The sequence below is a fragment of the Alosa alosa genome, chromosome 5, assembly GCF_017589495.1.
Source record: "Alosa alosa isolate M-15738 ecotype Scorff River chromosome 5, AALO_Geno_1.1, whole genome shotgun sequence".
Taxonomy (NCBI): Eukaryota; Metazoa; Chordata; class Actinopteri; order Clupeiformes; family Clupeidae; genus Alosa; species Alosa alosa.
The window spans coordinates 12,117,056-12,143,077 of NC_063193.1; the positions used below are offsets into that span (position 1 = coordinate 12,117,056).

The following is a 26,022-nucleotide window of genomic DNA, read 5'->3' on the forward strand; positions in this document are numbered from 1 at the left end:
CCGGGTACAACCTCCTCGCATAAAACCGAAGGGTGACGAGAGAGAGTTCGTCAGAGAACAGGAACCCAATGATTCCCATATGTCCAGTAGTCTCCTTCACCTATGGTGAGTAAAATGTGATAAAATGCATATTTAGTGATCAGGAAATATGCACTGAAACGTTCTAAACACGACGTAGAATGTTTTTGGGTGATTTGCGTTTGGTAAATGCGTCCACACATGTTCGTTTGGACGCCTGTGTGATCCCCTCGCATTATGCGGGGTCTTCACGATAATATGGGCTAACAGGCTAACCAACATTAGCTTAGCGCTCACCCTCGATGTATCTGTCCCTCCGCAGTGCCCGGCCGGCTAGGTGAAGATGCCAAAATGGCTACCGGCAACTATTTTGGATTTACCCATGGTGCTGCTGCGCAGTACAGGTAAGTGTCCCGAACTAAACTAATGGTTAGGAGGTGAATGTAATCCCCAATTTTATCAGTTAAATTGCCGATGGTGTTCAGTGTGTCCTAATCCGCATCCGTTGACAACATTGGTAAACGTTGTCCTATCCTGTCTCACTGTATTGTTCATGATTGGGGGAGGGGGTGGAGGGGGAGTGGGTTTGCAGTTGGAAGCTGCTTGCTTGCGAGGAACTTGAGCTCATGCAAGATGGCTAGCCAGCCTGCTGCATTTTCCGAGTGTACACTCATCGAGCATGAAAAAACCATTGATTCCTATCATCAGTGCAGAAATATATAGCTCTCGCGCTAATGTTGGCGTGAGGTCGCGTTGTGTTTAGCAGCTAACCGTGCTATCAGCGTTTATCAGCTGCCCACCCATGTAAATGGTGTCGATGCAGCGCGTTAGCAGCTAGGTGTCATAATGATTAGGGTAACGTTAAATAAGTGTTTTTATTTTTTTCACTGACAGCTCGGTGTTATTCTTTTTGGCCCGAGTAAGAGATTACGGTTTGTGTTGATTAGCCATATAGATCGGCCGAAACATAAAAGTAACTTAATTAACGTTAATGATATTTACGGTATATAATAGTTAGACCAAACCAGCTGGTTTTCATCACCGAACGAAATTATCCCAGGAAATGTTGATTTACTTGTCAAACATTTTAATGACGGTATTGTTTTGCAGGAGTTTCTGTGTTCAGACGGAATTGTCTACTTTTCGTTTCTGTCTCTAAACTCTAGTCTCTAAGCTTATTAAACTTCTTTGTCCAACGGTGGAAAGAATTTTGATTGAAATTTCCCATGGCGTATTTTGCATAACCTTTTTTTTTTTAATGTTTTGTTTAGCTGCCTAGACAGTAACAACAATCCAGGGTTTTTTATTCAGACATGATGAGTGTTAAATTTTGCACATACACAAACCTATAATTTGAGCATAAACACCCCCAGTTTTCCCTGTCAAGGCTATATAGGAAGATATAGGTTCTGTGGACTCAATTCAGTGACAGGACCCATCCTCCTGCCAAAGCCTAGCTTAGTTAACAAGGTTTTGTAGCTGCAGTCACCTTGCCTCATCTGTCACGATATGGTCACAAATGAGAACTCTATTTTCATGAAGTATACAAGGAACTGCATCAGGTGCAAGTGTAGGATGCAATTTCATGTGCACGGGTCCAGCTGACCATAGGAAACTTAATCAATGGTAAAGTTCTGTTATGTTGTGTATGCAAATGCACAACACCTCTCTCTCTCTCTCGCCTTATATATAGGCAAATAATTTTTGTTTGTGCTGCTATATTGTTTCTTGCAGAGATGTGTACAGATATGCATTTTGGATTATCTGGTATTTGTAGAGCGCATTTCATATGACAAGCGCATACCATGTGCTTCAAAGCAGTAACAGAATTACACAACAATCATATGACATGCCCAAACAAAGAAGATAAGGCTAATATAATGAAAGAGGCTGCTATAATAATAAAATAAATCTATATATCTTCAGCGTAGGAGTTATATTGTATGTGAAGGGTGCTTATATTATTATTATTATTATTATTATTATTATTATTATTATTTTTAAATAAAAAACATACCGTAATAAGGTGCACTGGCATGTAATCAGCATATAAGTGATAAGAACTGTTGTATTGCTAATTTATGGGCTCTATTGAGGGCATAATGTTAAATGTATACAACCTTTTCCAGTATTTCACGTAGGAATGGTAGGTTCAAAGTTGGTTATAACTTTCACAGGCAAATATATTGTTGTTTTTTCAGCGGTGGTGTTACAATGGCATGTTCTAGGCATGTTGTGAAGATTCTAGATAGAAAGGTATTAGCAATTTCAGCTGAAAACAATAGCAGGATTTGTCCCACACTGTTTGACCTGGATATAGTGTGGTCTGGACAGGTTATGCTCAGGTGTGTGTAGAAACTAAAAGCTGTAAACTGAATAAAATTAGTCACGGACTGCTTTGTTCTCTATTTGTTAGAGTGCACACCATTTGCTCTATGGACCCTTTCAAGAGAGTTCCATTATCAGCATCATAGTTGGCCCCACAAGGCTTCTGTTTTAACATTCCATATGTTATCTTAATGCAGAGGAAGTAGATTGGGGCCCAAATAGAACGTTCAAGCATTGTTTTTGTTTTTATTGTTGGAAGGGTCTATACAGGTTTGAATGAGTCCTTCCAGAAGGACAGTAGTCAGAAAAACAGTAGTTCCATTTATAGAGAGTGTATAGCCTTCTTTTTAATTTTTTGCCAAAATACATTGAATCCCATATTTTCCTCCCAACCATTGTGGTTATAGCTCAACTGCTGGTGCCAAAGTGCTTAGCCATGTTTTGTCACAGCAGAAAATGGTGTTTGAGTGGCATCAGCAGTGTCCACTCTTTTTACTTGAGATTAAAAGACCGTGTACTAGGGTCACCGTTGACATCAGGAGGAGGGAATGTTGTGGTAGTCACTGTGACAAAATGCATTTACTGGTATTTCAAAGTATGTGCTAAGCTTTTGTGCAAAAGCTTTGCTATATGCTTAAAAGGTAAAGGCGTCAGTTTCTTCTCCAGGTCTTAGGTTCTCAGAAAATCTTTTTATTTTCTGAGCAGCAGCAGCATGGGGATGGGGGGTGGCTTATCAAATCATAAACTCATCCTCAGTCAGAGGGCAGTAATGCATGCCTTTTGTACACTCTCAGTGTATTATTGATGGCCCCTGGTTATTTAATACAAGAAGTCTCATGTGTAGATCAATAACGCTTCTCCACATGACAAAGGATTTGTCCCATACTTGGAACTTGAAACTTATTATTGAATAGGATTGTCAGGTTTAGGCAGCAAGTAGTTAGCAGTTGCATTCAGATCTTGCTGACAAAAGGGTTGGATAATAAGCACTACTCAGGATAAGTAAACATTGGAATGGAAAAGCAACCTAGAATTTAGGGACACCGGTGTCAGATTGGTATGAATGAGGTAATAATTTACACACGGCACATATAGTGTCTAGCACATGGGATTATGTTAAATTTACAAACCTTGTAATGGGCACCAAAGCTGAAATTCTAGTTGATTAGTTGAATGGCTAATAAATGAGCATTTTTGAAGACCTAGCTGACTTTATAACCACTAACTATTAGACTAAAGAATTGCTGTATTTACAGATACAATTACTGTATTTGTGTTTGTGTGTGTGTGTTTGCAATGGGAGCATCTCGGAAGCTATTTAATCCAGCAGCCTCACTCCTATAACCAGTGAAAAGTGCTAAGCTTGCTCATCCAAAAACCCATCGTCGGTTCCTCCCAAGCAGGTCTGGATATGAGACCATGCTCTAATTCTTTTAACTGCAGGCCAACGGCCCATGAAAGTGGGTACCCCTCCATCTCGTTACTGTGGGAGTCTGATTTTGAAGAAGACAGCACCACTAACCGAGCATCTCGTGCCCTATTGATCTCCTCTTTTTATTTAGAGGGTTCCCACTGCATGCTTCTGCACTGCTGGGCCGGATCGGTCTCAGCCTGTCAACACCTGAGGCAGCTGGCTGCCTGTGTCTGATTAGGCTGTTTTTTCCCCCCTCCTCCTGCCCTGCCAGTGAGGTGCCTTGCTATTTGCCACAGTTAGCCTATTTCCAGTTAGCCAAATCTAAGTAGAGGTCTTCAGGGTTTCTTTCCACATGTTGGGCTCATTACCTGACTATTTTAATCCATTTTATTTATATTTACATTTTTATATGTGTGTGTGTGTGTATCTGTCAGTTAAACCCCAAAATTGAAAAGCCCTGACGGGATTATCAAAGGTTTTAAACGCTAAAAACACAAGGAATACTCTTGCGGTTGGCCTCTGTTGTCTCTGAAAAAAAATATATTTCTACCAACCATAGGACATCTTACCAGCATGTGTATGATGTTACGAGCACATACCAAATAAGAGCATTTTGAAAATCTCTCCTCTAAACGTGATCCACCTTACAGCAATGGCTAAATGGCCTAGTGTGTGTGTGTTTAATTATATTAGTCGAAGTCTAGACCTGCTTCTTGATGTGTTAGATCATGACTTTAGATTTAGTTTTCTGTAATATAAGATGAAGCCCTGCCTAACTGGTGCCCTTCCCCCGTGTTTGTCTCCCCCCCCACCCCCCCCCCCCTCTGATGCTTGACCCCACCCCACCCCTCCCCTCCCCCATTCCAGTCAGCAGCCGGCCGCTGGGGTTGCCTACACCCACCCCACCACAGTGGCCAGCTATACTGTGCACCAAGCACCAGTGGCGGCCCACACGGTGGCGGCAGCATATGCCCCAACGGCCGCCACAGTTGCCGTAGCCAGACCTGCGCCCGTTGCCGTAGCCGCGGCGGCTACGGCAGCGGCGTATGGTGGGTATCAGCCGGCGCACGCGGCCACCGATTACGCCTACGCTGCCCAGCGGCAGCCCGAGGTCCCACCGCCCCCTCCCCCGGTCACGTCCCAGAACTACCAGGTAAGAGAAGGCCACTACGGGAGCACAGCGCAGCTGCAGGGGTGCTATTGCAATTGCTGTTGTCAGGGAAACGAGCCTTCCACCCCCACATGCTCACACACTTCATACCTCTCTTGCTCTCTCTTTCACACTCCCTCTCATCTCTCTCCATCCCTCCCCATCTCTCGCTCGCTCTCAATTGCTCTCTATCTCGCTCTCTTTCACACTCCTTCTCTCCATCTCTTTCAATCTCTCTCTCTCTCTCTCTCTCTCTCCCCCCCCTTATGTATCTTCAGCTGTCGCAGAGGCGGCCAGATGCACAGTCAGTGCTTTTGTGAGAGGAATGTGTTCGTGCAGGCTCACTACACTGCTCTAATTTCTGTAGATTTTTTTTTTTCCCCTCCCTGGGCTGCACTTGGTCTCCAAATGGCTGTGTTTGAAGCCCTGTCAAACAGGAACTTCTACTATTTATTCCCCTGCATGCAAACAGAATTGGAATTGTTTATCTTATTAGTTTTACCTAGTAATTGGTGATATTAATTTGATTTGTGCTTTTTTTTTCAAGACTATAGGCCCTTTAGTAGTTTCTGACTTATGTCTACAAACCCCCACCCCCAACACACTCACACTCACACACCTTGTTCTGTTTTGCTGCGTTGTGGTGCTATGTCTGTTCCAGGACACGTATTCGTATGTGCGTTCCACGGCTCCAACCATGGCTTACGACAGTAAGCAGTACTACCAGCAGCCCACAGCCACCGCCGCAGTGGCAGCTGCCGCCCAGCCACAGCCCAGCGTGGCAGAGTCCTACTACCAGACAGGTACGTCCAACATACACTCAGGTACAGGTACGTCCAACATTGTATTTTGTTTGTGTTGTGACGTAGTTACCCTAATTTCTTAAAAAGTGCTCTTGAAAATGCTTGCACTGAGCCCGCATCCCTCACTGGTTTCACAGGATCCCGTGAGCTCCGGTCCTTAATATAAATCTTCACTAGCACTGGCAGCTGAATGTTTCCCTCTGAGTGTAATTTAATGCCCTCCCTGTCCTTGGGCAGTGAACCACTGCACTGTTACTTAGAAAAAAGCAGTGAGGGAGGAGAAAAATCAATAACCATTCTCCTGTTTACTGTGACAACCACCCACAACCCCTCTTCCTACTCCTACTCCAGCTCCAAAAACCGGTTACACGCAGGGAGTCACCCCCTACACCCAGACCCAGCAGACGCGTCAGGTGACCGCCATCAAGCCAGCCACCCCCAGCCCCGCCACCTCCACCTTCTCCATCTACCCAGTATCCTCGGCGGTGCAGCCGGTCGCCGCTGCCTCCGTTGTCCCGTCCTACTCTCAGAGTCCCACCTACAGTACTAATGCAGTCACCTATTCAGGTGAGTAAATAAACAACCTCCACTCTCTATGGCAGCGGTCCCCAACCACCGGGCCACGCCGGACATTCCTAACCGGGCCGTAGCCTACGACATGAGTTAAAAAAAAAATGCATGCAAACTGAACTCAATTTAATTCGCAATAATGTCACGTTTTTACATGGCATAGGCCTAAATGCAGTTGTTTGATTGCACGCATGTTTGCATTTTGCAAGGTCTATTTTCTTACGTCTGTCTGTCCCGCCTTCAACACTTTTACATATTGCCTTCAGCGCTGCGCAGCCTCAGGTCAGCTCACTTCATTTGGTCAGTTCTTGGCGAACGGTAGTGTCACACAAAGTTAGCTAAACTGCTAGAATGAGTAACAAAAAACAAGCATCTTTAGCAGGTCACTGGCCAGAGTGTTCGAGAGCCGCTGCAGAGATTTCTTACAGAAAAAAAGTCACCGCTGCACATTTTAGTGATGAGGACTGGGTGTCAAAACTCTCTTAACTGTGTGGCATATTCGGGTTGCTTAATGACCTCAACCTGTCACTCCAGGGGAGAATGATGACGATGATGTCTTTATACTGGCAGATAAAGTCGCTGCATTTAAAGCCAAGCTTGATTTGTGGGGATGAATGGGGACCGGGCTGTATTTGATATGTTCCAAACAGTAGTGGGGGTTTTGGGAGAGACTGAGGCAGGGCCCTTTCTCTCGCAGCTGGTGCGCGATCACCTTGTTGCGCTTTCAAATGAGTTTGAGCGTTAGGCTACTTCCCATCCTCCAAAGATCCACGGCAAACCAATGAGTGGGTCCGCAACCCATTTGTCAATATCCCGAATAGTCCTAACTTGTCAGCGCAGGAGTAAGAGCAGTTGATCGAAATTGCTAATGACGGTGGTCTTAAGAGTGTGTATGAGGAAACCTATCTAGCGGGTTTTTGGATCAAAACCAAAGCAGAATATCCCGAGATAGCGCTTTTACGGCTGAAAATGTTGCTACCATTTCCCACCACGTATCTATGCGAGGCCGGGTTTTCTTCAATGACTGCAACTAAGACCAAATTGCGCAATCGACTGGACATTTCAAACACACTGAGGGTATGAGGGTGAAGATGGAACCTTCTTGTTGCAGGGAAACAAGCACAGGGCTCCCACTGATTATATTCGTAATGCACGTTTTGTTCCCATATTTTGTTAAGCATGTTCACACTTGATAGATGTAGCTTCAAGTTGTTCAATTTTCATAGTTCATATTGTTCAATTTTCACTTCTTCAAGTTCACGTTTTTCACATTTTTAAGAGTCCGTTACACTCACTGTTAACTGGAGCTAGTTCTTTTCAAGTAATGCATGCACAACACATATGGACCATGGAACCCCGAACCCCCCCCAACCCCCCCCCGTGAAAAAAAAAAAAATGGGAATCAAACCGGTCCATGGTACATAAAAGGTTGGGCACCCCTGCTCTATGGCATGCCAGGGCATGCGGTTTGCAGTTAGCACCTACCAGCTATCAGCCACAGTTGACCTGAGGAGATCAGATCTGCTATTGATTCAGAAAATTGCATTCCTTTGATGTATGACATGGATTTTAGCCAGCTGTAGGGGAAATGTTAATCTACTGAAAATGCACAAGGAGGAAACTGCAAATTTGTGTGAATTGCATTACACACTGTGTGGTTGTTTGGAAATGGAATTTGTTGTGCAAGACTATGCCCATTTTTGTGAAGTTTGGGCTGTTCTGTTCTACTGTGCTTTGATGGCGATGCATTAGAGAGCCGGTTGAGCTGGTTATGCTGGGTAATGGAGAGGTAACGGTCCTTCCCCTCAGGTACGTCATACTCGGGTTATGAGGCGGCCGTGTACTCCGCCGCCTCCTCTTACTACCAGCAGCAGCAGCAGCAACAGCAGCAGAAGCAGGCGGTGGCGGCTGCCGCGGCGACGGCCGCCTGGACCGGCAGCACCTTCACCAAGAAGACGCCCTTCCAGAACAAGCAGCAGCAGCAGCAGCAGCAACAGCAGCAGAAGCAGGCGGTGGCGGCTGCCGCGGCGACGGCCGCCTGGACCGGCAGCACCTTCACCAAGAAGACGCCCTTCCAGAACAAGCAGCTGAAGCCCAAGCAGCCGCCCAAGCCGCCACAGATCCACTACTGCGACGTTTGCAAGATCAGTTGCGCCGGCCCGCAGGTGAGGCAAACGCAAACGCCTCCCCTGACCACTTCCTGTGCGAGTGTTGCGATGGTGATGAAATGGTGTCCGTAACAGTAAATTATTTGTTGAGAAATCTACACACAAGTAGGTTAAGGCATAGTCTGATGGTCTGTCTCTAGCCTGTGTTTATCACTGTTTTATGTCCTTGTCACCATTGATGTCTGGTCAAGTAATACGTCCTCCATGCCACTGTGCACCTATCGAGTTAATAGTCCATAATACTCTTTCTTTTACCCACCTCCACCTCTCCTCCATCTCTCCTGCAGACCTATAAGGAGCACCTGGAGGGCCAGAAGCACAAGAAGAAGGAGGCAGCCCTCAAGGTCTCCCAGAGCAGCAGCAGCAGCGGAGCGGGCGGCACCGGCAGCTCGGCCCGTGGCACACAGAACCAGCTGCGCTGCGAGCTCTGTGACGTCTCCTGCACCGGCGCCGACGCCTACGCCGCGCACATTCGCGGTGCCAAGCACCAGAAGGTACCGCAGTACCGTCTGGCACCCTACACTCCACCGCCCCTCCCCCGTGCCAGGTTGGCTGGCGTCACGTGTGCAGTGCAGGGACTGTAGTCAGCAGCATGTTGATGCATGCTTTTGCTCTGATGAGCCGTGACTAGACTACACAAAATAGATTTTAATCTTCTAACAAAACAGTATGACAAACTTTCTCTAGATTCTCAGAATCTGTACCTCTGTAGAGTTAGGCAGCCCTCTCTGATCCATTGATATAATTAACAAAGCAATAATTAACAAATCTCCTTTTTTCTTTTTTTAAAACATTCTTAATAATAATACCTATATTTTGTACTAAAAAAATAATGTCTGTGTAACCTTGTTTTTCCGGTTGATTCTAAAGTTCGCTCTGTCTCCCAAAAAAGTTTAAAACATTCTTCTCTCTCCCCGTCCTCCAAATTATTGCCCTCCCAAAGGCATAGTGCTTCCTGTCAGGAGGATTTTGGGTGGTACAGGCTCAAAAATAGATTTTGTTTTTTTTCCAGTTTGTTTTAACTTAGTTTGCCACTATAAACAGTAACTGCAACTTGATCTAGAAGCTAGTAAATGCTAGTAACTCTCCTGATGGCGATCTTTGGAAGTTAGTTTCTGGTGAGTCATTTTCTTTGTCTTTGTCTACATGTAAACATGATGAAGCTTGCCCAAGAGTCATATGAGGCCAAGCTTCTCAAACTTTCCAGCCCATTACCAGTGAACCGTCCTGTTTCCCCACCAGTCTCACTGACCCAGGAATAGCCACTCCACTGCAGATTGCTGAACTTCCTTGTAACCTGACGTATGACCAAATAGGCACCAAACATATGAAAATCCTGGAGGCGAGCCAATCCTTTTGTAGAGGCTGGCTATCTGTACCCGACCTTTTGCATAACTATTTTGCATAACTTTTGTTATTACATTGTGCGTTACGTTTTGCTATATTTTTTGTTCTTCTTGTGTTTGTCTTTACTTCAGGTCGTCAAGCTACACACCAAACTGGGCAAGCCCATCCCCTCCACAGAGCCCAGCGTGGTCACCCAGACCTCCAGCGCCACTACAGCGGCTCCCAGCAAGGCCTCGGCGGGCGGCTCTGCGTCGGCAGGCAGCGCCGGTGCGGGCGGAGGCGGGGCCATGGGTACCAGCGTGCAATCTCCTGCTCCAGCGTCTGCGGCGGGCGCCGCCAACTCGTCCTACCTGAAGCCCATCAGCATGGTGAACAGCGCCAGCACGGCGGCGGCCGCCGCGGTGCAGGGCAAGAGCCCAGCGGTCAGTGGCCTGCCCACCAACGGCAGCGTGGTCAAGAAGGCCAACACTCCCAAGATCAACTTCGTTGGTAAGCGTGAGTGCAAAAGATATGCCTTTTCTCTTCCATTTGAAATCACAAGTTGACGTTTGTGAAAAATCGTAGGCAATCTGTGTTCTCTTTTGCACATTTGATATCCGTTCTATGCTCATGTGATTTGATGGCTCAGATTAGGCCAAGATGGCGTGTTCATGCTACCGTGTTCATGGCACCCTTTAGCAGCATTCCTGCAAATTTTCTCTCCCTTTTATTTTTGTACTTGAAAGGCACTGCTTGCCCCCCCACCCCCCTCTCATTTTGCATGGTGTGTGTGCGCCAGCGCTCTGGGCTGTGTCTGCCAGCTCCTCCTTTCCGACACAGAGGGAGGGAGGCCTGTTTTCCAGGCCGTGTTAGTCCAACTCCCATGGCCCTACTCTGTCCCTCCATGCCTGAGACTTAGTTGCCCCTCCTGCTGTCCCACGCTAGAATGGCATGTTTGTTTTGTAGCGCCATCAGACCACCCCCCAGCCCAAGAGCTATAAGCTCCATCTGGCTGGAGGAGTTAAACTCGAAACTGTTTAACAGAGCCAACATTGAATCACTCAAACAGTAACAGTAAATCATTTGCGATCTAATTGGATAGACTCGGTTGAAACATGCTATTTCTTTTTTCAATACACAACAAAGGCTTCTTTTTTGGTGCTCAGTATTGGCAGACCAGCTTTTTATACTAGCTGGAATCTCATTGATGTTAATTACAGGAGAACATTTACAAAGGCTGCTTTCTTACTCCTAACAAAAGCAATGGGGGTGGAACACCATGGATGAAGGGCAAATTATATCCACTTGGCTTATAGTAGTGTATTCTCTACTCTTCTCTTCTCTGTGTTCCTGTTTTCTCCATGTTTCCCTGTTTTTTGGTATTCATTTATTTGAATTTCCAGTGAAGTTTGTTCCACTATGTTTGTTTATATCGGTCCTCTTGTACTCACCTTTGTATTTAGATAGATCACTATTGGAACAAGTCATTGCCCAATATTTCAGCTTCTGCATACTGGAACTTGGCTTTTGCTTTTATCTGAATAAAACTTGCATAAGAAACTTGAGGTTGTTGAATAAATGATAATAGTCGTCTTGGCAGAGGTAACGTGACCTCTTTCTCCTGTTGCAGGAGGAAGTAAGTTACAGACCACAGGTGTCAAGGCCGATGACTCCAAAGCAGAGACTGCAAAACCTGCCCCAGCCTCATTGGCTGCACAGTCTCCGGACATGAAGATAGAGTCCTCTGATTCGCTGTCGGCGCAGTCCGCCCTGGCTGCCCTGCAGAGCGATGTCCAACCAGTCGGACACGACTATGTTGAAGAGGTGACCTTTCTTATTTTTGGTCTTACAATGCGTTTGACATGCCATATGTTACAAGCCTATTAATAGATGGCAGTTTGCACATTGTGCATTGTTATGTAATAAACAAGTTGATTAATTTCTCCCTCTTAGGTACGTAACGATGAAGGCAGGGTGATTCGCTTTCATTGCAAGCTGTGTGAATGTAGTTTCAACGATCCAAACGCCAAGGAGATGCATTTAAAGGGTCGAAGACATCGTCTTCAGTACAAGGTTTGTGGATTCATTCGTCCTTCATTTGGTCAGGCCATTAGAACTTCTTTTGAATTGTTATGGTCTGAACATGGCGTTAAGCTTTATCGCTGCCGCTTCGTTATCCAACAGAAAAAGGTCAACCCAGATCTCCAGGTGGAGGTGAAGCCCAGTATCCGAGCACGCAAAATCCAGGAGGAGAAGATGAGGAAGCAGCTGCAGAAGGAGGAGTACTGGAGGAGGAGAGAGGAGGAGGAGCGCTGGAGGATGGAGATGAGGTGTGGGTGGGTTTGTGTGTATGTGTGTGTGTGTGTGTGTGATGGAAATATATGGGGTGGGTGGGTGTGTTTGTGTGTGTGTGATATTGTTAAGTGTTGGTTTGTGTGTGTTGTGGTCTGTGTTTTTGTATGGGGGTGGGTGTGAGCTTAAGGGTTGGGTGGGTGAAATGGTAGGCAATCAGAGTGTCCCAAACCATGGAAAACTGGATTTTCGGTTTCTGTTTTTAAAATAAAAGTTCTGTATACCATGTAAACAGGGGAGTAGTAGATGGGACGGAAAATTGCTTTGTAGAAAACAAAAAAGGACTATTTGTCTTGCAAGAGAAAAACATGCGTTACAAGTGGGATCCAGGGGCCAGAGTCAAATTAAAAACGTTTGTGGGAATTGGGACCTTCCCTCTATAGTTCCAGGCTGTGTGCACTGAAGGGCTTGATGGAGAAAGCACTGTATTCAAGAGACTAGTTAAAACTACTCCACAGGTCTCTATATTATGGGCAATTAGTGGATGTGTAGATTAATACATCTGTGACTAGTAATTTGATTCACTTGCATCAAATACAATTAGGGCTGCAGCTATCGATTCTTTTTGTAATCGATTAATCTAGCACTTTATCGATCGATTAATCGGATATTTTTTATTTTTTTTGCATTTTTAAACAACCAAAACAAATGATGCATAACGAAAATGACATGGCTGTAAAATCAAGCAATTGGCACAGAGGTACTTATTCTAACTCCAACATCAGGCTACAAAACTAAGCCCATTTATTGCAATTTACCTATTTAGTGTTTATAAGTGCCAGTGCCAATAATTAAATAATGTTCAAAATGCTCTCTGTAAAATTGCAGCCTCTTGTGCATGACTTAGTATGGACAGCTTTGTTCGCCCAGCTATGTTGTGAAGTGCTCGGAGGGAGAAGAGGGAAAGCAATTTAATGCATTAATATGCACAACAAGTTTCATGCTGTAATCTAGACCTGACATCAAAGTAAATATCTGTTTTATGTAGATTTCTACACCTGCAGCATTTACCATTAGGCTACTAACAAATAATTTTACAATTAGGCTACTAAAAAATAGCCTACCATTAGGCTACTAACAAATAATTTTACTATTAGGCTACTAAAAAATAATTTCTGGGTTGAGCCTATTTGCTATGGTAACCTAGCAACGTGTGTGTGTGTGCACGCGTGCGGTGCGTGAGGGAAGATGAGGGTGCATGCATGTGTGTATAAGGGGTTCTTTTTTAGGCATACTGTCTTGCAATTGAACATGAATAAGTTTACTACTTAAAAACATCAAAGCTAAACATTATATCACGACATCGCTACAAATACAGTATGTGATTAAAATCAGCCAACATCAATGTAGGCTATAGGCTACGTAGATGATAGATAGGCTAGATAGATTGATAGATGGCCTACTTTATTGACGCTTGGTGAAACAGCATGGAGTGGATGTTTTCGGTTCAGATGCTTGTTCTTTTCCTTTTTGAGTATGTAATGATCCCAAAACTTTACTTTACATTCTCTGCCATTTATGGACATCTTGACTCCGCCATCGCGCCAGTGAAATTCAGAATGTATCACGATTCACGCGCTAGTGGTGTGCTTCCTGAACAACGGTCCGTGTGGAACAATCAGATCCCTGCGCGTATAGTGCGCGTCATAGGAATTTAACGTAATTTTTGTAATCGAGTTATTCGAGTAACTCGATGAATCGTTTCAGCCCTAAATACAATTGACAGAAAAGTGTCCACCCTTCAAAGGCACTTCACCATGCAGTGAGGCATGAAGTCCTCAGGAGTTCATTTGGATGTGATGTACTCTCATGGCTTGCAAAATAATGAGGTAGTTAAATCAGTGTGTGTTTATTGAGTGAGCATTAAAAGCCGGTCCCTTTGTTCTGTCGCAGGCGGTACGAGGAGGATATGTACTGGCGACGCATGGAAGAGGAGCAGCACCACTGGGACGACCGGCGCCGGATGCCCGACGGAGGCTACCCCCAGGGCCCGCCCGGCCCACCGGGGCTCCTGGGCGTGCGACCCGGCATGCCCATCCCTCAGCCACAGGGCCCAGTGGTGAGACATGGCATCACACTGCCTTTTTATATTCAAGAAGTGTGTGTGTGTGTGTGTGTGTGTGTGTGTGTGTGGAGATAGATTGAATTAGGTCCATAGGTCTTTCTCAGAGGGTTTTCAGTCAAACTTGAAATATCATGAGCCCCTTCATCTGTCATGAGTGTTTAATTAAACAAAAGGAATTGTTCGAAGAATGCATTGCAAATGTTGTAATGCAGTGTCATTCATCTAAAATCTAAAGTCAGGAATGTTCATTTGTTCAAATGGCCCAACTCTAAAAACACAACTATTTAGGTCTGAGCATCTTGACCTCTCTCCCTCTCCAGCCCCTTCGCCGGCCCGACACCTCGGATGACCGTTACGTCATGACCAAACACGCGGCCATCTACCCCTCCGAGGAAGAGCTGCAGGCCATCCAGAAGATTGTGTCCATCACTGAGCGGGCTCTCAAGCTTGTGTCCGACATCATCACGGACCAAGACAAGGGCAAAGAGGAGGACAAGGAGAAGGAGAAAGAGAAGGAGAAAGAGAAGAAGGAGATCCCCAAGGACCGGTACGCCACTACGGCACAAAATGCTGACCCTTTTATCTGCTGAAATAATAGATGGGTTTATAAATACGATTTATATCGTATTTTCCGGACTAGAAGTCACACTTTTTTTCATAGTTTGGCTGGTCCTGCAACTTATATATAATTGAACATGTTTTTAAATGTTAATTTATATTAACTGACATGAACCCTACGTGAAACATTATGTCTACAGCCACGAGAGAGCGCTCTCAAATGCACAAGTCCTGTGCACTTTCAGTCAGAGATTAGTGCTTGCACTATGCCTGAAACACACGTGCATACCTAAATGTCAAATTACGGCAGGGATTCTATTTATAGCCGGGCCTCAGATTTGGACAAATAAAAGCCAGTATCATTTTGTTTCAATTTAACTCATAAAAGAGCTCTTCTTAATATTTTATATTGTTGGTTGGTATTGTTGCCAATGAAAAGTAATTTACACCATGAGTCTCCAACACGTTGCTCTCATTGCTCTCAAGCTAGTCGCATGCTGCACCCTTCTGAGCTAGAGGCTGAAGCCTACATTTAAACACAATTGTTGCTGCCAGGCATCAGCCTATGAATTTTATAAAAAAGTAAATCATGCATAATTTAAAAAATAACTACATTTAGATCTTAGACATCTTTGGCTATACGGAATAAGGTTTCCCTTGCAGCACAGCACACGAATGAATGAAAGCGCGGATATCTTAAAAATGTGTGGGAATCTCTCGCATTATGATGGCTAGATTTGCGGGACTTTTATTATTATGCTCAATACTAAGTAATAATTTATTCGTAATACCCGCAATTCCGCGCTGGAATTTAGACCCTTTTAAATGTGCATCTTTTTTTCTATCGCTCTCTCGGAGGTGGCCAGCCAAGCAATTGTTCTGCTGCATGCCAGTCTGTGCCAATATATCGTACAAAATGATTAATTGCATTGCATTCTCCACATTTTCAGCTAAATTGTCATGTACCACATCAACATTTGAGTTCAGTGTTTTTTTTGTAAATTGCTTTACAATTAGCGTCGGGCCTTGTCAGCAGCCTTCGGCTTGCCTCTTGCCACTATTCACTCAGTACAGTTACATAGTCTGTCTGTTCTTAGTCTTGGATTTTGTGAAATACATTTCTAAATATCACCTGCTTGCTGCAGCTTCGGTCTGCACGTCCATTTAAACCCGCATCTTTTTCTCTCTCGAGCATTTAATCTGCTGCCAGCTTGTATCTCCACATCGTCCAAAATGCTTGATTGCATTCTCCACATTTTTAGCTACATTTTCATGTACCACATCAGCATTTTTGTTCTGTGAATCTTTTGTAAATTGCTTTACAAATACCGTCGGGCCTATTGGCCAATTGCCATGGCTTTCCTCAGCTTAGGTCACGTCCTTTTAAAGCTTAGGTCACGTCTTTTTCTCTATCGTGAGCATTTAATCTGCTGCCAGCTTGTGACTCCATCGCCCAAAATGCTTGATTGCATTGTATTCTCCACATTTTTAGCTACATTTTCATGTATCATATCAGCATTTTTGTTCAGTGAATCTTTTGTAAATTGCTTTACAATTACCGTCGGGCCTATAGGCCTATCGTTTCGGTCACGTCTTAAACTGCATCTTTTTCTCTCTCATGAGCATTTAATCTGCTGCCAGCTTGTGACTCCACATCGCCCAAAATGCTTGATTGCATTGTATTCTCCACATTTTAGTAACATTTTGGTGCACCTCATGGCATTTTCTTTCAGTGAATCTTTTGCTTTGCAATTACCTTCCTGCCCTCCTTAGCTGCCTTCACTCCTTCGTCTTCATTAATCTTTTTGGCCTCAATAATCCAGTTACATAGTCTCTGTTTTTGGTTTTGGATTTTGTGAAATATATTTCTAAATAAATGCGACTTATAGTCCGGTGCGACTTATACATGTTTTTTTCCTGCTCATGATGCATTTTTTGACTGATGCGACTTATAGTCCGGAAAATACGGTAGTAACAAGGTCTGGAGTGAGAATAGAAATGAGGAATAGAAATAGAGAAATGGACATTTCGGAGCGAATTAAAGAACAAATCCATGTACTGTGTCGGATTTATAGCAGTAGCATCTAATCATCAAAATGATCATTTAATAAATGTTGATTATTTAGTGTAATAACTTTGCTGCATTGTCCGGTGTGTTTGTGTTTGTGTTGCAGAGCTCTTAAGGGTGTAATGAGAGTTGGCGTGTTGGCCAAAGGCCTGCTCCTCCGTGGAGATAAAAATGTGAACCTGGTTCTCCTCTGCTCCGAGAAGCCCACCAAGAACCTGCTGACCCGCATCGTGGAGCACCTTCCCAAGCAGCTCACGGTATCCACCACCACATGCTCTCCCAGTAGGAGGGCTCAGGCAACAGCCTTCAGTGTTTTGAAGGCTTAGTTGCAGTGTTTTTCCGCAGGCTGTCCCTACTTAATATGTCTGTGCTGTCTTGAAAGTGTGTGTGTGTGTGTGTGTGTGTGGGGGCGTCTTGGCGCTGGAGCTTACTTCACAATAACTTGGCAGCGACGGCAGAGAACCTTTTCATTAGTGTCCAAACACTCAGGCCCAAGTTGTGAATTTAAAAGCAGGCCGGGTGTTTAAAGCCATCAGTCAGGCTCTGGCTGCTCTCTCCTCTGGCTTACCCCTCATTCACACCAGATGCGTGGCGTGTGCGTTCGGTCTCGACCGCGTAGCGGTTGCAGTTCGTGGCTATATTAGACGTAATGATCAACTTCAAAGAGCACAGCAAACTCACTTATCACTAAACAAAGCAACTGTTTTGTAGTGTTCATCTGGTGAATGATCCTGCCTGACAAAATAGGCCTTCTGGGCTGAGATTAAAGTGTTCTTAAATTTAATAGAAAACCATTTAATCGTGGTTTTTATCTCAAATCATTAATTAGAAATGGTTTTCTTACATGTAAATACAAATGAAATTCTGGATGTTTTGAGCATTTAATTGGAATAGTGTCCAGAAGGAACGGAGTAATGCCAATAGGACAAGATCATGCATCAACAATGTCAACAGCAGACAAGAAACATACCGGCAGAAGCAGGATTTGTACAGAGGGGAAAATGTGTTTAGAGAAGGTGAAATTGAACTGCGAGTAAAGGCTGTGAATTAAGAGATAAAACAGGAGGAGTGTGAAGAATGCCCAGTGCGGTAGGAAATCATCAGCACAGTACCTCCGCATTATGACTGCACACAGTAGACCCATAACTTTAATACTGCAAACAGCTTTGAAAAGTTACTGTGTTCTCCACCAAAGTGGACATGACATGTCCTTGTGGTACACAGGTCTGTGAGTAGTTGACTGCAGTGGAGTGATGAGGTTTACATCAGAAACCAAGAATTGTTCATTAGAGACTTTTAATCAGTAGAACTTCATAGTTGAAACGGCATAATAAATCTTCAGTGTATTAGCCTTATTCCTCCATCTCAAACTTGTGGTGTACTAGTGTCATTGCTTCATATCAAGCATGCACTTGTGCTCCTCTGCAGTTGGTGACACCTGAGAAGTACGAGGTGAAGGGCTCTATCCAGGAGGCGGCCATCATCCTCACCTCCGGCGCCGAGCCCAAGATGCAGGTGACAATCACCCTGACGTCGCCCATCATCCGAGAGGAGAACGCCCGGGACGGAGGTTGGGAAGGCTGTCGCCCCTCTTTCTTTTCGCCCATCTATGAGATTAATTTTACTGTTTCTTTTTTTTTCTCTTTTATTCCTTTCATTTTGTCCGCAACTGAGCATGTCTGCTGGCAACAAGGAGTCAGAAAGCTATTGTAGTGATGCCAGGAATAGGAGTCCTTTTGATCTCCAAAATTCCTTAGCCTTCAAACCGGTCCTGGTATGTGCCCGAGCTTATTCATGAGAGGCTTGAGTCTCTGAAAGACATCTGTTGCTTTATTTGCCTTCAAAAGCCTTGGAATATTGTTTTTAAATATATAATATTAGGTTTTCATCATTCAGATCTTCCTCTGTAAATTTCTGTTGATGCTTTCTACATTGCTGAACCAGATATCCTCTGTATAAAAAAAATATATATATATATATTATTTGCTTAATCATATTCAGATGCCATTCAGATGCCATCCACATAATAGCAGAAAAACCCTTCTGTGTCCAAGGCACCCATTTTGAAGGCAGAGGAGTTATTAATATTCTTAGATATATGTATCTATTCATAAATATACACAACATATTATACATGTAGTTATTCCTTTCTGTTCTCTTAGATACACTACATTGAATGACATTTTGTCCTTAATTGATAAGTTTAGCCTCAGATTACGGTACATGGATGCTCCTGCCCTGTACTCATGTTGAGCTGGGCACTACCATGGGTTTGCAAAGGCTCTCCTGTCTCCCGTCAGCAGTGTTGCTCAGGGAAAGCCCCCTCCCCGCTCTTTGTAACACTTCTCCAGTGCTCTTGAAGCTCTCCTGAACACACGCATACACACACACACACACACACACACACACACACAAACGCATGATAAGTGTTTTTGCATTGTGTCAGTCTAGTTTTTAGTCATGGATAAGATTGGTTTTTGTTTCCTGTGTTCCAGGGGATAGTTTGCACAACCAAGAACCTCCCCCTTCACGCACCTTTTCCCCTTTTATTTACCTCCATTAAATTTTAGATGTTATGTCTGTGAATATGCCTTTGCAATTCTCTTGGAAAGTAATTCTGTGTACTCATGTATTTTAAGTTGCACACAGAAAAAAAAAAAGTAAAACCTGAGGGTTTGGGCAGTGAATTTGGGACGTTTGCACAATCAGGATATGTGCAGCGCTGGGAAGAGTTGGTCATGTCCGTCCCCACAGGAAACAAATCATATTTTTGTCTGGCGGTGAGAACTTCACCATTCTGAGGTACCCCCTCCTCCCCGACTACCCCTTTGTAGAATTGAAAGAGCTCCCCTAAGTGCATCAGTCTATGTGCTGGTCTGACCTCCACCAGACTGCTTTTAAAGAGAAACCGTCTCTTTTTGTTCCCCTTTCTTCATTCTCTTTAATGAATATCAAACATTTGTCTATATAACAAGCAAAAGGCCCTTACATCTCTTACCAAAAATGATAAATAAAGGCGTTAACCTGAAAGCCTTTATATATGTAACAGCATTTTGCTGTAACTTGGCAATCAAGAATTTTATATGGGCCCTTGTTTTATGTTCCATATCTTCTAGTCTTTTAAGATTTTACGTTATTATTTTTTTTGGATCCTTGGGGGAGTATCAGTCTGACTTAGAGAGCAGCTATGAGGGGAATCTTTGGTTGGACCTGGGTGGACAGCCTTTCGGTATACAGTGACTGGGTTTGGTCTTTTTTTGTTTTTTTTGGTTATTTTTTTAAGACCCACTGCTGACCAGGTATGCATGCAGTTATGTCCTAACCCCTCTTTGCTGGGAGCTTCCATGTTTATTTTTTCTCTCCAGCACGTACTGCTGCCTCCATGTATCAAAAGCTTCACAAGTCCAGCCCAAAGCCTCCCTCCTTTTTATGACATTTTTCAGTAACCTGTGTCCCATCTGAGGCTACGTCTACGACTCCGGAAGGATTTTTGACCAGGCTCTCTTTTTATCCCACCCCTCCCTCACCTCAAACACTTTGCCACACCTGCCATTGCCATGCTGCTCTAGAGGGTTACCACCAAGCACTTCCCATTGCCTTGCCTCTGGTCCCCCTCACATGGTTTTAAGTTGTCTGAGTTGTGTCCCATGGTCATTTCTTAATAACCACATAGACATTTAGAAAACCCTTGTCTGCCACACAATTAAGGGCGCCATGCCATAGAATTAATTCTCGTTGAAATTAGCAGTTCATCAGTTGTGTAGTTATAACACCAAGGCCCTAATATATTGCACTCTTGATGCACAGGACAGTATAATTAGACACAGGCTGCCTTGATGGATGGTTTTAATTTAGTTGCCATCTCTAGTATATACCAAGGGCCTGTCTACTTACATCAGGGCGTTTCTTGTATTCAGCTGTACATTCTTGCTCTGTTCGTGGCATCCTCCCCGACCCAAATCAATACGCGGTTTGAGCCGAGACTATTTTTAAGCCGTGAAAAGCTTGCACCCTTGTACAAAACCACCTCCTCTGCATCCCTCTTTGAGTGTCCGGCTATGCTCACATTACATTCTTATGCCGTAACCAAGACAACAGTTACCTGGGGAACACTTGGTATGTGTGGCAATGTGTTCTTTCTTGTTCTTGTCTCTCTCTCTCTCTCTCTCTCTCTCTCTCTCTCTCTCTCTCTCTCTCTCTCTCTCTCTCTCTCTCTCTCTGTCTCTCTGTCTGTCTCTCTGTCTGTGTGTGTCTTTCTGTCTTTCTTTCTTTCGGTCTCTCTCTCTCTCACACACCTGGTCAAACACCCATTCCTCAGCATCATTTGACAATTGGATCCATTTTTAGATGTAACCTCGGGTATGGTGAAAGACCCAGCGGACGTCTTGGACAGGCAAAAATGCCTTGACGCTCTGGCTGCTCTACGCCACGCTAAGTGGTTCCAGGTTCGGAACATCATTTTACTTTCTTGTTGTAGCCTTATGAGATGCATTTTGTGTTTTTTCATTTAATATTTGTTTATTTACTCAATGAAAATGACTTAAAACACCATAACAATACTTTAAAATTATATAAACAGCAATTTTGAAATGTAAAGAAACATCCAAGGATGTCCTAACTACAAGCAAGACCAGAGTTAAAAAAAAACTCTACATATATTTTATATTTTTTAGATTTTCTTTGTATTTAAATAATGTTATCTGGTCTCTTAAAAATAATCTGGCATCCTTGTATTCTATTTTTTCGAAATCACAAGTTGGTTTTCTAATTTTTAGTACATAAGCAAATTCCATAAGGCTGCAGAGTATCTTTGCATAAAAGTGTCATCAATAAGTGCTTTCATGTTGAGCGTTTGTTCTGTGATCTAAGGAAAGATATTTATATATTTTTTTTCTTTTCTTAATAAGAATAGGGATTGAGAGGAGAGGAGTATCTGATTAGTTTACTGTGCTGTTGGTTATCCCCTGTCAACACACAGGCTAAATCAAGCAGATGTCCTTGACTTGTCAGTCCTTATGCTTTTCCTTCAATCTGAATTGTTTGTTTTCTTCTTTTTTTTGTAATTTTATAAGTGAAAGTATTTGTTTGTGAAAGTACTTGCCACAACAGAGGTCAAGGTCTGTAAGATGACCTGGAGAGCATCTTCCTCAAGCATCTTGCAAACTTTGAACTCTGACATACTAACGAAGAGGTAAAATACTGCTGAAAATGGCAGCTGCACCAAAAAAAAGATGGTTTTAAAAAGAAAAAAGTGATCTGGATTGGCTTCTTGATACTGAAAAACCAAGCAAAACTGAAAAAAAGTTTATCCATAAGCTTCCATTGGGAACAGTAGTGTTACACCTCATGGCCAGAACCGATCCCTGTTGCACACCGCATTGGCAGACGTGTGTGTGTGTGTGTGTGTGTGTGTGTGTGTGTGTGTGTGTGTGTGTGCGTGCGCACACGTCCACACCTCTTTGCTCTTTGTGCTAATGATTAACCAAATGTGACTTTCACACCAAAGGCTAGAGCTAACGGACTCCAGTCCTGTGTCATAATCATTCGCATTCTACGGGACCTGTGTCAGCGAGTGCCCACGTGGTCTGCCTTTCCAAGCTGGGTGAGTATCTTTTTGAGGAAAAAAACAAAACTCTTTAATAGCCACCCCAGACCCCTCCAGCAACCCAGCTGTTTAGAGTATGTAAGATATGTTAATGTAAAATGTGCAATATGCAAGATTTTATGCAACAAACAAAATTACCAAGGTAAATTGTCACAATGTTGCACAAGACATTACACATTACATTTCATAATGTGCCAAACCCTGGCTTTCATCATGTGCCAAACCCTGGCTTAAACATGCACATTAAACACTCTACACTTTTCTATGGAAAAGCCCAGTTAGTGCATCAAGTTCTTAGCCTCCCTGACTTGCTGTTCCCTGAAGGCCATGGAGCTCCTGGTGGAGAAAGCCATCAGCAGCGCGTCTGGCCCCTTGAGCCCCGGAGATGCCCTGCGTCGAGTCTTTGAATGTATTTCCTCCGGCATCTTGCTCCCTGGTAAGACTGCTGGATTGTCACACTTTTATCCACCCTAGTGTCGACGAGGACTTGGAGTCAAAAATGGAAACTCGTTCATCATGATGATGCATTTGATGTATTTTGGGTTGTGTAATTCATCTTTTTTTAAACAAGAATTTTGTCAGGGCTCTTTTAAATATTAATCCGTCCATTAAGCAACCTTGATGAATGAGGGTTGTTCTGTCATAGAATTTGCTGAGGTGTTCAGTCTCACCAGATCACTTAGCCAGTGCTAACTGATTAGCTGGAAGGCAGAACAAAATGTTAAACTGTGACTGAATACATTGATACTGTTGGTTATTCTGTTGTTTGTATTGGAGGGGGTTGTATGGTGAAAGATGTTCATATTTAATGTATTAGCAGTTAGTTGATTAGCAGCTGTCGTGGCAGCCATTATCATGGAACTGATCATGAATGTTACTAACGAACGATGGTAATGCCCTTGGACATTCAAATAGACATATCATATGATGGCATTAAATGAAATAATTAGCAATGACCTTGTAATGGCATGATTATGTTGTTGTTGTCGTGGAAGATTTAAGTGATTCTGGTGCATGAAGAAAACCTGAACTGCAGCCAGCACAAGGCATGGCCTGGTCACACCAGTGTGCAACCAACACCCAGACTGAGGTCATAGATAATTCATTGGGGGGAAGTGTGGTATGGAACCTAAGAAGCATGACGTTATTGGATGCTCTAATTGTGTGTGCGTGTGCGTGCTTTTGTGCTCAGGTGGTCCTGGGTTGATTGACCCATGCGAGAAGAACCCCACAGACACGTTGGCAGCCATGGAGGAGCAGCAGAGAGAGGATATAACCTCAAGTGCCCAGGTATTATTAACTGGATTTCACATAAAAAAAAAATAAAAAAAAATACTGGCACTGCCCAATGGTATCTTCAGGATATTAGTGAAGCTTAGTATTAAGCAACCCAGCTGATACACTGACAGTCTGTGATGACGAAAACATTTTTCACCCATCATGTTTCATAGAAACCAAGTATCTTTCAGTGAATTTGCATTTTACTTTAAAATACACAAAGGTTTTGTCTTTGCCCAAAATGTACATTTCAGGTGCTTTTAATTTTCTAGGTAGTCAAGAACAACAAGTGTATTTCTCATCTGTCTAGACTATTGACTGAAATTTGTTATGTCAAGACAACGTAGGCAATTGCTACTTTTGCTGTAGACTACATATTTATTCTCTACGCTTTGCCTGACACTTGTCATGTTGTGGCTGTTGGAGAAGTCCACACTGAGTAATCTGTGTCCTCGGTTATGACGTCCATAACATGCTTTCAACCTCTTTTCCAGTTTGCCCTAAGGCTGCTTGCATTCCGCCAGATCTACAAAGTCTTGGGCATGGACCCACTGCCCCAGATGAACGCCCGCTTCAACGTGCGCAACAACCGCAAGCGCCGACGCGACAACAGCGACGGGACGGACGGCTTCGAAGCAGAGGGGAAGAAGGACAAGAAGGACCACGAAGGCTTCTAAAAAAAGCAAATTCAAACAAACAAAACGATGAAACCCCGTAATAATGCCCCCTCTTCCTTGTGTACCGTAGTCTGTTGCAAGGGTGGCAGTCCTTTCCTTTCCTGTCGTGTCGCGTGAAGGCTAGCGTTCGCCTGGCTTGCGTGCCAGTTATGTTATTTGCACTACCATCTATTGGCAAGTTCAGTGGTCCAAGGGAACAACCGATCTAATTCTGATGTCAATGTTAATTCCACAAAGTTTCTGTGACTAGCTCTTCAGTGGAAAACCGTAAAATAGCAGTTTGCAGATTATAGTCTGTTATCAAAAAGAAAGAAATAGAAAAATACATGGCAGAGCTGCCAGGGCAGAAGCCATTTGTTTTCAAGTCAGTGCTGGTGTAGACATGACCCTTCAGGAATGGTGTGACCCCCCCCCTCCTTCCACTACACTTCACACTATGGTTGTAATATTTTTCTTTTTTCTGGTTTGCTGCAGTCGGGTCTTGTTGATGTTGAGCAAACTCGTCAGATCATAGCTTTACAGGGCATTGAAATAAAACAGTCTTGCAGTAGATTGATCTAACTGTGGTTTGGACCTAAACTCATCTAGCTAACGCCATCTTACCCCAAATGTCTAAACTAGAACTACTTCATGACTGGCTTCCTACTTTTTATTCCTGTGTTTTATTTCAACGGAGACATTCCTGATCCCATTATAATTCTAAGAAAAAAATATATATAATTAAAAGTGAAATGATGTGTATGTTAGTCTTGTAGTCATGTTATGATCAACCTGGACAAAATGCTAATGCGTATGAGCATGTATTTTCTAGTTCTAGTACATTGAGGGTTGGCTGTTGGCATATAATAATGATGAAATTTATAATTTGGCTCATGGTATATTTTTTACATTCTTATTTTTTATTGTTCTTTTAAGTTGTCACCGGAACACCATTTCTGTATCATGCCAATGGTGCAAATTTGAGGTTTTGTCTAAATAGTAGACTACAAGTGTTCTAAATGTTCACAGGGGGACTGTGACGATAGTCGTGATGCATTTCTGAAAAGACACTGATCCCTGGTTAAGTTTTTGTGTTCATAGTGTTATCCCTAAATGTATCTCTATTGTATATATGTGATCATATATATATATATATATCTATATATGATGTCTAATATATGTGATCACGCATAAGCTTATATCTTACAATGGATATTCAAAGTGTTCATTTATGTTTTATTGAAGCATGGCTGTGTCATTTTCCCCCATTTTATGTTCTTATGGCTTTGTTTTTATGTTACTGTGGTTTTGGTTTTGATTTTATTGGTTTAATAGAACAATTGCTTGCCCTCAATCTCAATTGAAAAGTAGTTTGTTCAGATCTCTTGAAATGGAAATAAGTTGGAGGGAGAACCATGTAACACCAGTGTTGTAATTTGCAGTTTGATGTAAAACCACCCCTTTGATGCCTGTAACTTGCTGTCAAAGTGCTACTGCATTACAATAAAAAAAATAAAAAATAAAGACATTTCCAGAATGACGGATGCTTGAGTTCAATATGTTGTCTTTTTAAGTTTACAACTACTGAATGGACCAAATGACCTCCAGAAGCTGGACAGGACCTGTGACCTCCCTGTGGGATTTTGGGAATTGCACTAACACA

The 26,022-nt window shown here is 43.3% G+C and overlaps 1 protein-coding gene across 1 annotated transcript; it reads left to right on the plus strand.

The window, feature by feature from the left end:
• zfr (zinc finger RNA binding protein) lies at positions 1-24,413 on the plus strand. Its single transcript, XM_048242791.1, has 21 exons — positions 1-105; positions 341-422; positions 4,628-4,913; positions 5,572-5,713; positions 6,065-6,280; positions 8,093-8,184; positions 8,287-8,448; positions 8,739-8,945; positions 9,930-10,287; positions 11,408-11,601; positions 11,731-11,850; positions 11,962-12,107; positions 14,023-14,188; positions 14,515-14,741; positions 16,927-17,077; positions 18,249-18,390; positions 21,168-21,265; positions 22,327-22,422; positions 22,750-22,861; positions 23,618-23,715; positions 24,198-24,413. The coding sequence occupies exons 1-21, from the start codon at positions 69-71 to the stop codon at positions 24,378-24,380; spliced, it is 3,315 nt and encodes a 1,104-aa protein (XP_048098748.1). The 5' UTR covers positions 1-68; the 3' UTR covers positions 24,381-24,413.
• Positions 24,414-26,022: the final 1,609 nt, after the last annotated feature.

Excerpts from the sequence above, each read along its gene's own strand:
- zfr (XM_048242791.1), top strand. The coding sequence starts at position 69 with ATGATTCCCATATGTCCAGTAGTCTCCTTCACCTATG. Across the intron at positions 10,288-11,407 it reads TCCCAAGATCAACTTCGTTG|GAGGAAGTAAGTTACAGACC; the intron begins GTAAGCGTGAGT and ends CTCCTGTTGCAG. Across the intron at positions 11,851-11,961 it reads GACATCGTCTTCAGTACAAG|AAAAAGGTCAACCCAGATCT; the intron begins GTTTGTGGATTC and ends GTTATCCAACAG.